This window comes from Hyaena hyaena, unplaced genomic scaffold (genome assembly GCF_003009895.1).
Source record: "Hyaena hyaena isolate Hyena2069 unplaced genomic scaffold, ASM300989v1 scaffold_428, whole genome shotgun sequence".
Classification (NCBI taxonomy): Eukaryota; Metazoa; Chordata; class Mammalia; order Carnivora; family Hyaenidae; genus Hyaena; species Hyaena hyaena.
In genome coordinates this window covers 922,975-937,098 of record NW_024081062.1, presented here as the reverse complement: position 1 = coordinate 937,098, position 14,124 = coordinate 922,975, and the positions used below count along the sequence as shown (strand labels likewise).

Below are 14,124 nucleotides of genomic sequence, written 5' to 3'. Positions count from 1 at the left end.
TCCTGGGAGCTTTGACTCCCGGGTAAGGGATGCGCAGTCACACCCAGAGGGCGTGAGCCGGGATGGCTTTTCGAGGTTTAGAGCAAGCAGCAGAACTGGATTCAGTTCTCAAGTACTTTTAGAATACAGACTGCCTTAAACTCGTACATTTTGTTCAAGTCCACCAACGAGAGTAAGGAGGCTGTCTGGGGGAAATAGAATTAGAAGAGTCTCGTAGGGGAGCAGCTCAATCTCAGCCCATCCGAACCCGCCTTATCTATTGTGATTTAGCTTGCACGGTATTAAAAAACAGATGAGTAGTTGGGCGCGTTAACAGGTTGGTTTTGAACAACTCGTCCAACAGGCTTAGTAAGTAGGTACAACTCCCTCTCCAGCCCGGCTCCCAGCGCCAAACGGCCACCTGTCCCGCGGGCGCGCGCGGGGCGCGCCCATCCGCAGCCTACCTGCGCGCGCCGCACCATCCGCGCCTCCGTCCGCGCCGCCCAGCCCCGCGGCCGCGCGCAGCGCGCTCCCGCAGCTCGCCGACAGGTTGCCCGTGGCCTTCCGCGCCAGGGTCAGGATGGGCGCCGACCAGCCCTCCGGCCCCACCCGCGGCTTGGCCGCGCTCCGCAGCTCGCCAGGGCTGGGCAGCTGGCTTCGGTCCACAATCTCGAACTCTTCTCCCGGCTCCGGTCCCGGCGCCGGCCCCGGTTCCCGCCCCGCCGGGCACCCACTTTCGCCGTCGGCCATCTTAGCCGAGTCACGTGGCCGCGACGGGCGGAGGACTCGGCGCGGGCGGGCGCGCGGGCGGGCACTCTCCAGCCTTCGGCAACTCCCCCCCTTTTGTTCCGTTCGCGAAGTTCTTCCTCTTCACTGCCCCCCCCCCTTCCTTTCTTTAACCTTAAAAAGGTTCTGTAGAGGGGCGCCTGGGTGGCTCAGTCGGTTAAGCGTCCCACTTCGTTTCAGATCATGATCTCACGGTTCTTGGGTTCGAGCCCGCTCTGTGCTGAAAGCCAGCTCAGAGCCTGGAGCCTGCTTCAGATTCTGTATCACCCTCTCTCTCTGACCCTCCCGTGCTCATGCTGTTTGTCTGTCTCTCTCTCAGAAATAAATAAAACATTAAAAAAAAGGTTCAGTAGAGTACAAATCATAACATAAGAAGCACCCCTATTCCCACCAGTCGGGAGGACTTGTGTCCAAAAAAATGACTCTTGTCCTTCCTCCCCTAACTGGGTGCCCCCAGCCTGACTTAGAACACAGTCCCCATGGCTTTGGTTTTCTTCATGACACTATTTCCTCTTTTTAATTTTCATTTCATGATTTATTTTTTCTGCTTCGTCACTTTTCTGCAGCAGTCTTCAGAACAAGCCCCAGAAGGGCGGGTAAGGAAACTGGGACAGGCAAGGCCGGAAATCAGGAGTTTTTATTAAAACAAACAATCCCAAACCATAAGAGACAGGTTGGCAGCACTGGGAATCAGAAGGTCCAGATTCTATTAATTAGTTAAGAGAGGGTAATAAGAGACCTTGCCTCATTGTTAAATAAGATTTTGCAGAGGGGAGTGCACGGCAGACGTTATCAGTTATGACCAGCGTTACCCAACAGTGTGGCTTGGGCAAGACGTTACCCTCAGAGAGCTCGGAATCACTCCCAGTCTGTTTCCTCACTTGGAAAAGAAGGGGATTTGACTAAGGAGAAACATTTCATTAGCATTTGACACTCTTTGCAAGGTGCCCCACATGGGCCTTATCAAACTAGGAGAACCCTTGTGTTTGGTTCCCAGAGCGTTTAAATCATAAATTTAAAAAAAATATATGATGTTGCACCTGGGTGATGATTCAGTCCGTTGAGCCACCGACTTTGGCCCAGGTCATGGTCTCACTGTTCCTGGGTTCGAGCCCTGCATCTCTCTCCCTGCTGCCAGTGCAGAGCCTGCTTCTGATCCTCTGTCTCCTTCTCTCTCTCTGCCCCTCCTCAGCTCACACTCTCTTAACAATGAATAAACATTTTTTGAAAAATATGAGGTCATTGCAGATATTTATAAATCAAAAGATTTGGCATAAAAATCTGGATCTTGGCTCTTTTGAAAAGTTGGAAGCTTTGGCAGCTCAGAATATAGTCCCTGATGTCAGCAAGCAATGGCTTGTCCCTTTAGAATCTGTGTTCTCCCAGCTGTCTTCACTGGGTCTTATGATGTGTCTGGTCCCTGAAAGCCAGTTTTTTTTTTTTTTAATGTTTTACTTATATCTGAGAGAGAGAGAGAGACAGCATGAGCAGGGAAGGGTCAGAGAGAGAGGGAGACACAGAATCTGAAGCAGGCTCCAGGCTCTGAGCTAGCTGTCAGCACAGAGCCCGGCGCGGGGCTCGAACCCACGAACCGTGAGATCATGACCTGAGCCAAAGTCAGACGCTTAACCCACTGAGCTACCCAGGCGCCCCAAAGCCAGTTGTTTTCTATGGAGAGAGTGAGAATGGTGTTTGGGCTGTCACAGTGATGGAGGGGATCTTTCTAGTCTTTACTGGAGTGGAGTGAAGAGGGGAGTATGAGATACCAAAGAGGGGACCCAGATCCTTCATGACTTTTCAGTACGCATGGACATTCATGAAGGTGATCAGAGCCTGTACCTAATCCCATTTTGCATAAAAACATAAACTCCTTTCAGAAAAATAGTGTTAGCATTGTACCAGACTAGGTTATGCTTCAATAACAAAGAACCCCCAAATCTCAGTGGCTTACCGTATCAGAAGTTTGTTTCTCATCAGGCTCCACTTGGGAACCCAGGCTCTGGGAGGTTCTATTATTTGGGGCAGGTCTTTTTTTTTCTTTTATTTATTTTTAGAGAGTGAGCACACAAGCAGGGGAGGGACAGAGAGACAGGGAGAGAGAGAATCCCAAGAAGACTCCATGCTGTCAGCCTGATGTGGGGGCTTGAACCCATGAACCATGGGAGCATGATCTGAACCAAAATCAAGAATCAGAGGCTTAACCAACTGAGCCGCCCAGGTGCCGCTGGAGCAGGGTTTTGCATTCAACACTAAATGCCATAGCCCTGACATGATGAACTTCACTTATATACATTTCTTTCCTTGTCTTCTGTTGTCTTGTCTTCTCTTAGAGAGTGCCAGTGAGTGAGGGGCAGAGAGAGGGAGAGAGAGAGAAAATCCTACAAGGAAGAGAGAGAGGGAGTGAGAGAGAAAGAGAGAGAGGTGGGTTCACACTCACCCGATGCAGAGCTTGAACTCACGAACCATGAGATCTGACCTGAGCCGAGGGTCAGATGCTTAACTGACTGAACCATGCAGGTGCCCCTCTCTTATATACATTTCATTGACCGAAGCAAATCACATACCAGCTCTAACTTCAAGGGAGTTAGAAAGTTCAATCATACTACTGGGGTGCTTGGGTGGCTCCGGTCATGATCTCAGGGTTTGTGGGTTCGAGCCCTGCGTCAGGCTCTGTGCTGACAGCTCAGAGCCTGGAGCCTGTTTCAGATTCTGTGTCTCCCTCTCTCTCTGACCCTCCCCTGCTCATGCTGCCTCTCTCTCAGAAATAAGTAAAACATTAAAGAAAAAAAAAAAGAAAGTTCAGTCGTACTACTGCCTGGGGAAAGGAGAGCTGGGAATACTGGTTAGCAACAGAAGTACCGTAATTGTACCCCGAGTCTTCCCAGAAAGCAGTTAAACTGATCTGCTCAGGATCACAGAGCTATTAACCATGTCAGAAAAGTACATTGCCTACAAAGGTTTTGCTTTTGGCATGAAGACAGTACCTGGGCTGTCACAATCATGGGGATTTTAGTACAAGTGTCTGGTTACCTTATTTCGATAGTATGTATTATCGAAGGGGGTGTGATGGGCTTGATAAGGTAGGCAACTGAATTTGCATGGAACTATCTCAAGTCTAGCAATAGACACTGTAGCTCTAAATTCTTTCAAATTTTACTTTATATGAGGCTGACTTTTGAGAAAACTTGGTAAGACGGGACTGCGATTTGGAGCAAACTTGGTGAAGAGAATGTGTATGATTATTTTAGGTACAGAGTACCTAAAACCTAATGTGTTTGCTGTTTTCTAGAATTTTCCATATACTTGAAATGTTCTATAACAATTAAAAAGTCCCTACCTCCAGGGGCACCTGGGTGGCTCAGTCAGTTAAGCACCTGACTTCAGGGCAGGTCATGATCTCACAGTCCGTGGGTTCAAGCTCCTGAGTCGGGCTCTGTGCTGACAGCTCAGAGCCTGGGGCCTGCTTCAAATTCTGTGTCTCCCTTTCTCTCTGCCCCTCCCCCATTTACACTCTGTCTCTCAAAAGTGAATAAATGTTAAAAAAACAAAGTCCCTACCCACAAACATGTAGCCCAGTCCTCCCTCCCCCTGTTCTCCTACTTCCCCCACATCCTTCTTGCCCTTTTCTCGAACCTTCTCCAGACCTGTTTTTTAATGCCTTGAGTCTCACCTGTCTGCTACCTCCTCCTGCGTGTGATTCTACCTCTGCCCATTGCCTGCCTCATTTTTCTTTCTCCTCTTCCCAGGGATTCTTACTACATTTCTTAGACTCCATTTCTCACATCTGGCCCTTCTTTCTCAGTGTCCCTGCCTGCATGGATCCTCATATCATTTTTGCAGACACTCTGCAGGACATCTTGAGTCTTGGGGCTTTACTTCCTCCGTTCTATTCTCAACACCTCAACCTTTCTAAACCTTTCTAAGACCCAGCACTGATTCTTTCACCTTCCTGCTTACAGATCTCTTATGGCTTCCCATTAAAAGGTGGCTTTCTCTGATCTGCATCCTGTGGTTGCAGATGGCTTATTCTCTCCTGATGTGGACTTTATTTCTTTTTTATTTTTTTAAAGTTTATTTACTTATTTTGAGAGACAGAGAGAGAGAGCAGTGGGGAAGAGCAGAGAGGGAATCCCAAGCAGGCTTGACACTGTCAGCGCAGAGTGTGACGCAGGGCTCGAACTCATGAACCGCAGGATCATGACATGAGCTGAAACCAAGAGTCGAACGCTTAACTGCCTGAGCCACCCAGGTGCTCCAATGTGGACTTTAACACCTCAGGTGAGTTTAGTGGTTTGCCTGATCCCAAAGCCACGTCCAAAGAGACAGAGCCTCCTGGCTTCACTGGTGCTGTGGGTTGGCCCATCAGCTGAGAGCCCCTAGGGCTGAAGTCATTCTCTCTACATGTACACGTTTTACACTTTGGTTGGCACTTTGTAATCCTCAGTCTTTGGACATAGTTGGTACCCTGCTGCCGGGAACGGCCAGTTAAAGCCAAGTCACTGCTCTGAATGATGTAATACGAAGGTTTAAGGTTGCACCTCCTAATCTTTTTCACACCATGACCCACCCAGAACATGAAAATGTTTTAGAACACAGGATTGTGAATGGACAGAGGTAATATTTGGGGAATGTGACTTCCTCAGACTTTACCAGGTTACCCCTGGGTCAAGGTCATTAGTATTTCTGCACCGCGAATAGCTCAATAGCCTCACTAGTTGAGAAGCTCTGCTCTGCTCTAAGGAGAGTTGAAGCCTTGTCTATTTCCTGGTGAGGAATATCATGAATGCTTTTAAATTTAAGCCCAAGGAAAGACAGACACAACTGAGTAACAAATATCAGTGTTTGGCCCCATCTAGTGGTCTAAAGTGGACTCGGGTTTCTAACCGTCTAGGATTTGACTATTTCCATTTATCCATCCATCGATTCATCCATCCACCCACCCATCAATCCTTCAATACCCATTCTCTCATCCATATAACCAGCACAGCCTACTAGGCTCTGTGTGATCTAGCCCCTGCCAATCTTTCTGACCCCATTTCATATCATTATATGTAGGTTTGTTATGTCCCACATGATTTCTTTCTTTCTTTCTTTCTTTCTTTCTTTCTTTCTTTCTTTCTTTCTTTCTTTCTTTCTTTCTTTTTTAATTTTTAAAGTTTATTCATTTTTGAGAGAGAGAGAGAGAAAGAGAAATGGAGAGAGAGAGAGTGAGTAGGGAGGGGCAAAGAGAGAGAGAGGGAGACACAGAACTGAAGCAGGCTCCAAGCTCTGAGCTGTCAGTACAGAGCCAGACGCTGGGCTCAAACTCAATGAATCGTGAGATCATGACCTGAGCCATAGTGGGATGCTTAACCAACTGAGCCACCCAGGTGCCCCCCCCCCAACATGATTTCTTTCTGTTTCTTAAACACACCATGCTTATTCTTTGCATGTGCTTTTCCTCTTTTTCTTCTCTTCGCTTGGGATGATTTTCTCCTTGTCTCAGTCGGATCAACTTTTTATCAACATCTTACGTATTTAAGTATTTACGTATTTAAGTTCAATTCAACTTTCTAGAGAGAGCATCCCTAACAGCTCAAAAATACACACCCCTCTCAGACTCCAGTCCCTCCTGTCACTTCAGTCAGTTTTATTTCCTTGATGACTTATCAGTTTCTGGCATTTCCTGCTGGAGTTTTATTTGATACTGTTGCCTCTCCACACTGGAAAAGAGCTCAGAGGGAAACTTGTCCCTCTGGTCCACTGCTGTATCCCAGGGCTCAGAACTGCTCCCATGTGTTAGTGACTTTATAAATGTTTATTTACTTATTTTAAGGTGGGGAGAGGCAGAGAGAGAGAGAGAGAAAATCCCTGACATGGGGTTCAAACTCATGAATGTGAGAACATTAACTGAGCTGCAACTAAGAGTCTGCATAACCGACTGAACCATCCAGATGCTCCAACAAGTGCTAGTGACTTTCAACAAGAAAAGTTTATTTCATGCTTATACCACACAGCTGCCTTGGCTTCCAGAGTTTTTCCCCACTCTTCCCACTGGGAGACTTGGCTGGCAGAGTCCCCATCCTGTGGAACTTCCTGTATCACCCCAACAGAGGGAAGGAGCAGTGGGAATAGTGACCTATTCCTCGAAAATGTGATCCTCCAAAATAAATAAATATTTAAACAATTTTTAAAAATTAAAAAAATCTGATTAATTCCAACTGATGGGTCCTAATGAAGTTGGTGGGTTATTTGTCATTTCTTTTGAAAGTTGATCACAGTTGGCCGGTTCTTTGCATATTATGGAGGCATAAGTCCTGGTTGCTTGGCTAACATGCCATTCACTTCTCAAAGCCTTTGGTGTCCTGTTTGGGGCAGATCCACATATGTGTATGTTGGAAGTGAGCCCAGGAGTTCATATACAACTTTATAGGATTCTTTTCTTTTTCTTTTTTTTAGCCTTGTTTATTTATTTTGAGAGAGAGAGAGAGAGAGAGAGAGACAAACGGGAGGGGCAGAAAGAAGGAGAGATGGAATCCCAGGTAGGCTTTGTGTGCCATCCATGCAGAGCCAGATGTGGGGCTCGAACCCACGAACCGGGAGATCATGACCTGAGCCAAGATCAAGAGTCAGATACATAACTGACTGTTCCACCCAGGAGCCCCTATAGGATTATTATCTAAGTTTCCCTGTCTTCACAACCTCTTCTACACTTACTCCCAGCAGCCCCTTCTCTGTCCTCTGGCTGGAAAACTGGGGATGTGGTCTTCCCTCTCTGCACGCTTTCTATGAAGAGGTTTGCCTTCGTGGGTAAGTGGTGAGAGGGGAGAGATGAGTAAGAAAGCGTGGGGCTGCAGCTTCAGGGCTGAGCTTACCTGGGGCCCGGCCCGGAGAGAAAAACCAGCCAGCCAACCAGCCAGCCAAGCAACGCACCTGCCCAGGGGATATTCCCCATTCTCTCTGTCTCTTAGGGGTTCCCTGCTTGCTTTGCAGATGAGAAAGGGGGGGCTTCTCAGGGAGCATTTTGTTTTCTTCTCTCAGACCAGTTTCTGTTGGCGTCCGGGATCCAGTTCTAGAATTTATGCTGCCCTTAAATCCAGACCAGGAGATACGGGGGAGAAAAAGATCCCAGGCAACTGACCGTCAGTCTCTTCTCCAATCTGTCCTCCGCCACTTGTTTTCCAGAGACCTCAGAGAGCTGTGACATGGATCGGGGTCCAGCGTTTTCAGCTGCATTCAGTGGGAGACACACAGGGGACTGTGCTCACTCCGTCTTACTTGGAACCAGAATCTCTTGTTTGTTTCTAAAATTTTAAAAGTCTATTTTTGTTTGTTTGTTTGTTTGTTTGTTTATTTATTGAGCACAAGCAGGGGAAGGGCAGAGAGAAGGATAGACAGAATCCCAAGTCACAGTATCAGTGCAGTGCCCGGTGGGGGGGCTCGAACCCAAGAACCTCGAGATCATGACCTGAGCCGAGATCATGACCTGAGCCGAGATCAAGAGTCAGACGTTTAACCGACTGAGCCATGCAAGTGCCCCCTCTTAAGTGTTTTTAAGAAAATCTAAGAGACATTTGAAGTCACATTTAACTTTTTCCTAGTGGGAGCTTTGTTTGACTAGGATCAGGATTTCAGGGTAAACGTATCTTGATCAAGCATATCAATTCAGTGGGAATTATAGTGGAATTGCATTAAATTCGTAGACTGATTTGAGGGAGACATTAGAGTGTTTCTGTTTCTTCAGATGATCTTTTATGTTGTTTAAAAGAGTGCTAAAACTTATCTCCATAGTGGCCTTCTACATATGAGTTCCTGTACAGTTTTTATATTCACAAATATATTTGCCGTTGAGTGTGGTGTCTTATTTAAATTAGTTTTGTGTTGGTTCATGCGAGTGTGAACAAATGTAATTTGGATATTTTCTTAAGAAACATGTGGTATTCATTTAGATTTCATACATTTACAGTTGAGCAAGTAGGTTTGTGTACCTGAGTGGTTTCAAACATCTGGAAATGTTTTCGAATAGGTGCATCCATAGGCTGCACATGTAGGATTTCATTCATATGACCTTCTGGAAAAGGCAAAACTATGAGGACAGAGAATAGATCAGCAGTTGCTAGGGGTGAGGGGTGGAGGAAAGGTTTCGCTAAAAAGGAGAAGTATGAGGGACAGGTGTGGGGCTAGAGCACAGTTCTTCCTCTCACATGTGGTGCTGGTTACATGGTCCGATGCATTTTATCGGAACTCACAGAACTGCACGCCAAAACTAGTCCATTATGACGTACTTCACGTAAATAAATAAATAAATTAAAAAAACTAAAGAGATTTCATGACTGAATCAGTTTAAGAAATATTGAGCCTCATGGCATTAAAAACGTTTTCCAATAATGGAATTCATTATCATTTGTTCTATTAAACTTAAACTTAAATTTTTAAAAAAAGGTTTATTTATTTTTGAGACACAGAGAGAGACAGCGTGAGCTGGGGGTGGGGGGCAGGGAGGGAGGGAGACACCGAACCCAAATCAGGCTCCAGGCTCCGAGCTGTCAGCACAGACTCGGGGCTTGAACTCAAGAACCGCGAGATCATGACCTGAGCTGAAGTCAGATGCTCAACCGACTGAGCCACCCAGGTGTCCCATTAGACTTAAACTTAATGAAGATGAACTAAAAATAACAATTCACTTTTCTGGGCCTATTAGCCACATTGCAAGGGCTCACAGCCACAAGGGACCGTGGATCCTGCATCAGATTGTGCAGTTCGTGAGAACTTATAAGAAAAGAGCTAATTCTTACTTGTAAATCTGGAAGGATTCACCTGTAAAAAATATCTGGGCCAGAGCCAGGCCTTTTTTGCTTTTTGTCTAGCCTTGGGTGGGGGTGGAGGGGGTCTTTGACCACCATTTCAGTTGAGACAGAATTACTCATCCAGTCAATTATCTTTCCTTCTTGTGCAGTTTTGGTCTTTTAAGTTTTGTCTGGGAGTGTATCCATTCTGTCTAGGTTTAAAAATTATCGGTATTTTATAATTTATGAATACCTGTCATCTTTATTAGTCTTTTCTATTATCTTTTAAAACATTAAAAAATGTTTATTCATTTTTTGAGAGACAGAGACAGAGCATGAGTAGGGGAGGGGCAGAATTTGAGTCAGGCTTCAGGCTCTGAGCTGTCAGAGCTTGATGCAGGGTTCGAACCCATGAACCATGAGATCATGACCTGGCTGAAGTTGGACGTTCAACTGACTAAGCCACCTGGGCGCCCCTCCTTTATCTCTTTTTTTATCTGCAATTATCTTCATTGTTTCTGTTTGTTGTTTCCTTGGATTTGGTCTGTTGTTCTTCCAGTTTTTTGAGTTAAATGCTTATTACATTCATTCATTCATCTCCATATCCAACATGGGGCTCAAACTCCCCACCCCCAGATTAAGAGTCACATGCCCCACCGACTCTTGGAGCCAGTCAGCTGCTCCTATTTCATTTAATTTTGATATTTCTCTCCCAATAAATGCATTAAGAGAGATACATTTTCTTTCAAGTACTGCGAGTTGCATCCCCCAAATTTTGACATCTCTCTGGTTCAGTTTTAGATATTCCTTAGTTTGCTTTCTACTAAGGGTTATTTAGTAATACATTATTTACTTTTTAAACTTTCTTGGTTTCTTTCTTTCCCTCCCTCCCTCCTTCCTTCTCTCCTTCCCTTCCTTCCTCTCTCTCTCTCTCTCTCCATTTCCATTACCATTGGAGAACATTGTTGGTATGATATTGATTTTTTGGGAATGATTCAAGCTTCCTTTCAGGTGTAACATCTGTTTACTTCTTGCAAATTTTCAGAGTGTGCTTGAAATTAATAGGGGTCTCTGCTTATTGTATATATTTGTATGTATATATAAAATACTTGTATTTTGATATTGTGTAGGTCTTTCACATCTGTTTTATTTTTTGTCTGCTTGGTTTATTGGTTTCTGAGAGAAGTGTGCTAAAATTCTTGTTTTTAGCTATCACTCCCTACAGTTCTATCAGTCTCTAAGGAGGTATGCTGGCATTATCAACTTACTATTTATCTTAGAAATTCTTCCACTGTGGGGGCACCTGGGTGGCTCAGTTGTTTAAGTGCCCAACTTTGGCTCAGATCATGATCTCACAGTTTGTGGGTTCAAGCCTTGCATCGGGCTCTCTGTGGTCAGTGTGGAGCCTGCTTTGGAACCTCTGTTCCCCCTCTCTCTGCCCCTTCCTCACTCGTGCTTTCTCTCTCTGTCTCTCTCTCTCTCTCAAAAATAAATAAATATTAAAAAAAAATTCTTCCAGTGTGGCTTTCCATACAGAAGATTCTCAGTTTTGAGGCATATATGTATCTCTATGTGGATGTAATTTTTTTCTTTTATGGTGTGTATGTCATTTTGCTAGATATTGTCAATTTCTGCTCCATAGAGTTGTACCATGTTGCATTCATACCCAGTGACAGTTGTCCCATGACCCGGCCAGTAGGATATATAGTCAAGTGTTTGGATTGTTGTTACTGTCATGAATGAGAAATTATATCTCAATGTAGTTTCCTACTGCCCGCCCCCCAATCCCCCCATAGGCTTCACTCCCCCAGCATGGAGCCCAATGTGGGGCTTGAACTCACAACCCTGAGATCAAGACCTGAGCTGAGATCAAGGATTTGGGTGCTTAACCAACTCAGCCACCCAGGCACCCCTTTTTCTTTTTCTTTCTTCCTTCCTTCCTTTCTTCCTTCCTTCCTTCCTTCCTTCCTTCCTTCCTTCCTTCCTTCCTTCCTTCCTTNCCTTCCTTCCTTTCTTCCTTCCTTCCTTCCTTCCTTCCTTCCTTCCTTCCTTCCTTCCTTCCTTTCTTTCTTTCTTTCTTTCTTTCTCTTTCTTTCTTTCTTAGAGTGTTACATATTTTTTCACTTTTTTTCTTTTATAGTTCATTGTCAAGTTGGTTTCCATATAACACCCAGTGCTCATCCCAACAAGTGCCCTCTTCCATGCCCATCATCCCCCGTCTCCTCTCCCCCACCCCCATCAGGCTTCAGTTTGTTCTCAGTATTCAAGAGTCTCTCATGGTTTGCCTCCCTCCCTCTCCCCAACTATTTTTCCCCTTTTCCTCCCCCATGGTCCTCCGTTAGGTTCCTCCTAATCCACCTATGTGTGCAAACATAAGGTATCTGTCCTTCTCTGTCTGATTTATTTCACTCAGCATAACACCCCTGAGTTCCATCCATGTTGCTACACATGGCCAGATTTCATTCTTTCTCATTGCCATGTAGTATTCCATTGTATAGATAAACCACATCTTCTTGATCCATTCATCAGCTGGTGGACATTTAGGCTCTTTCCACAATTTGGTTATTGTTGAAAGTGTTGCTATGGACATTGGGGTACATGTGCCCCTATGCATCAGCACTCCTATATCCCTTAGGTAAATTCCTAGCAGTGCTATTGCTGGGTCATAGGGGAGTTCTATTGTTAATTTTTTGAGGAACCTCCACACTGTTTTCCAGAGGGGCTGTATCAGTTACATTCCCACCAACAGTATAGGAGGGTGCCCATTTCTCCACATCCTCACCAGCATCTGAAGTCTCCTGATTTGTTCATTTTAGCCACTCTGACCGGTGTGACAGGCACCCCTTTTACAATGTAGCTTTAACTGGCATTTATTATAAGTGAGGTCAAGTTTTTTTCTTTCATGGATTTGAGTGGTATTTCCATTTTTTCCCTCTGTGATATGTGTCTTTATTTCTTTTGTCCATTTCTCTATTGGGTTGTTGATTTTCTTTCCTTTTTCATATTTAGAAGTTCCTCATGTAATAAGCATAATAATCTTTTGTGTCATAAGCTGTAAATATTTTTTCTCATTTATCTTTTGACTTTGTGGTGGTTTTTGCCATGTAATTTGTACTTTTTTTGTCATCAAATATATAAATCTTTGCCCTTACTGCCTCTTGATTTTGAGTCATAGGGAAATCAGAAATGTTTTCAATCAAGTCATTGTGTGAGAGAACTTCTGAGGATCTGCATCTCAGATGATTTTTTAAAAATTAGTCTCCTGTATTTGAATGAACACTTGGCTGGGTATAAAACTCCAGGTTCAAGGTTCTATTACTTCAGTACATTAATTCTACTTGCTTGTTTTCTGTCATTCAATGATGCCATTGAAAAGTCTAATGTCAATCTGATTCCTATTCAGATGACATTTCCTGATTTGGTGGATAAGTAGTACCCAGTTCCTAATGAGCAGTTTGGTATAGTTGTTTCATAAAGCAGGTTATGTATTTTTTTATTAAACATTTTTAAAAATATGTATTTATTTTGAGAGAGTGAGCATGCAAGTGGGGAGGAGCAGAGTGAGGGAAAGAGAATTGTTGGGAGCCATTCTGAGCCCACTAGTCAAGAAAACTCCTGGTGTGGTTAAAGCAAGTTTGCATGGTCGCTTGCCAATCAGATGACGACCGATATCTACCCCACTCAATTATTCCTGTTTGAGCGCTGACCCCCAAGGTACCTTGTTGATTGGTATCAGAAGTAACTTGTCCCCTTATTCTGGCCCTGGTATAATGATTGCACCTTGTGAAGGAACTTATTGTGGGAACTTCTTCTTTTCATTATGGGAGCAGACATTGTGTCTCTGGCAGATCCTGTTTTCCTCCATACTTTCTCTTGAGCTATGAACAGGCTAATGACCCTTACTCATAAAAGATTGACCTTTACGTGTACAATTCTGTTGCTACCGTTGTGTTAGCCAAAGAGGTTCATAGAGCTCAACTCAACTAACCAAAAATGTTTCTCATGCCCTAACTACTCAAGAAATCATAGACAAAACCCTAGACACAAAGGCAAATGCACTTGAAGAGGCTATTCTATGTATTGGATACAAGCTAATCTCTTTAAAGGTACGGTTGGCTCTCAGGTGCCATAAGGAATATAACTGGACAATTAAGTCTTGCCTGGAAACAAAGAGCCTAACTTAAAGAGAAGGAACAGATCAGGGCAGAACATAAGTTACTACATACACCTTTGTTAACTGGTGGTGTATAGCCGTCCCTTCCCTAAGGCCTACATTCCACAAACACCTTACCTTACACTGGCAGCTGTGATGAGGATGGATAAAGGTATCTACAACTTAAACTATGACTTAATCTTAGTGTTATTAAATGTCTATGTTATCCTGTTTTTCACTAAGAATACCCTGTTATTTTCTTAGTTACTCAACCTCACTATAATTGGGGTAGTTCTGCAAGAATACTTCTGTAAAACCTGTTTTCCAAAACATCTTATCACAGAGAATTTGTAAAAATTCCATTTTCTGATGCCATGTTAACGTTTGACCTATAAATAAAGACACCAAAAATGACAGTGCAGAGATGCCTGCCTGGTGATC

At 44.4% G+C, this 14,124-nt stretch overlaps 1 protein-coding gene across 2 annotated transcripts in view; it reads right to left on the bottom strand.

Annotated features, from left to right (window-relative positions):
* RUFY1 (RUN and FYVE domain containing 1) overlaps positions 1–740 on the bottom strand; it is a 58,204-nt gene extending 57,464 nt beyond the window's left edge. For both annotated transcript variants that reach the window (XM_039252849.1, XM_039252850.1), the window contains exon 1: positions 444–740. In XM_039252849.1, coding sequence (XP_039108780.1) covers positions 444–729 — 286 coding nt within the window. In that variant the 5' untranslated portion in view covers positions 730–740. The remainder of the gene's footprint in view (positions 1–443) is intronic.
* Between the last annotated feature and the right edge of the window lie 13,384 nt (positions 741–14,124).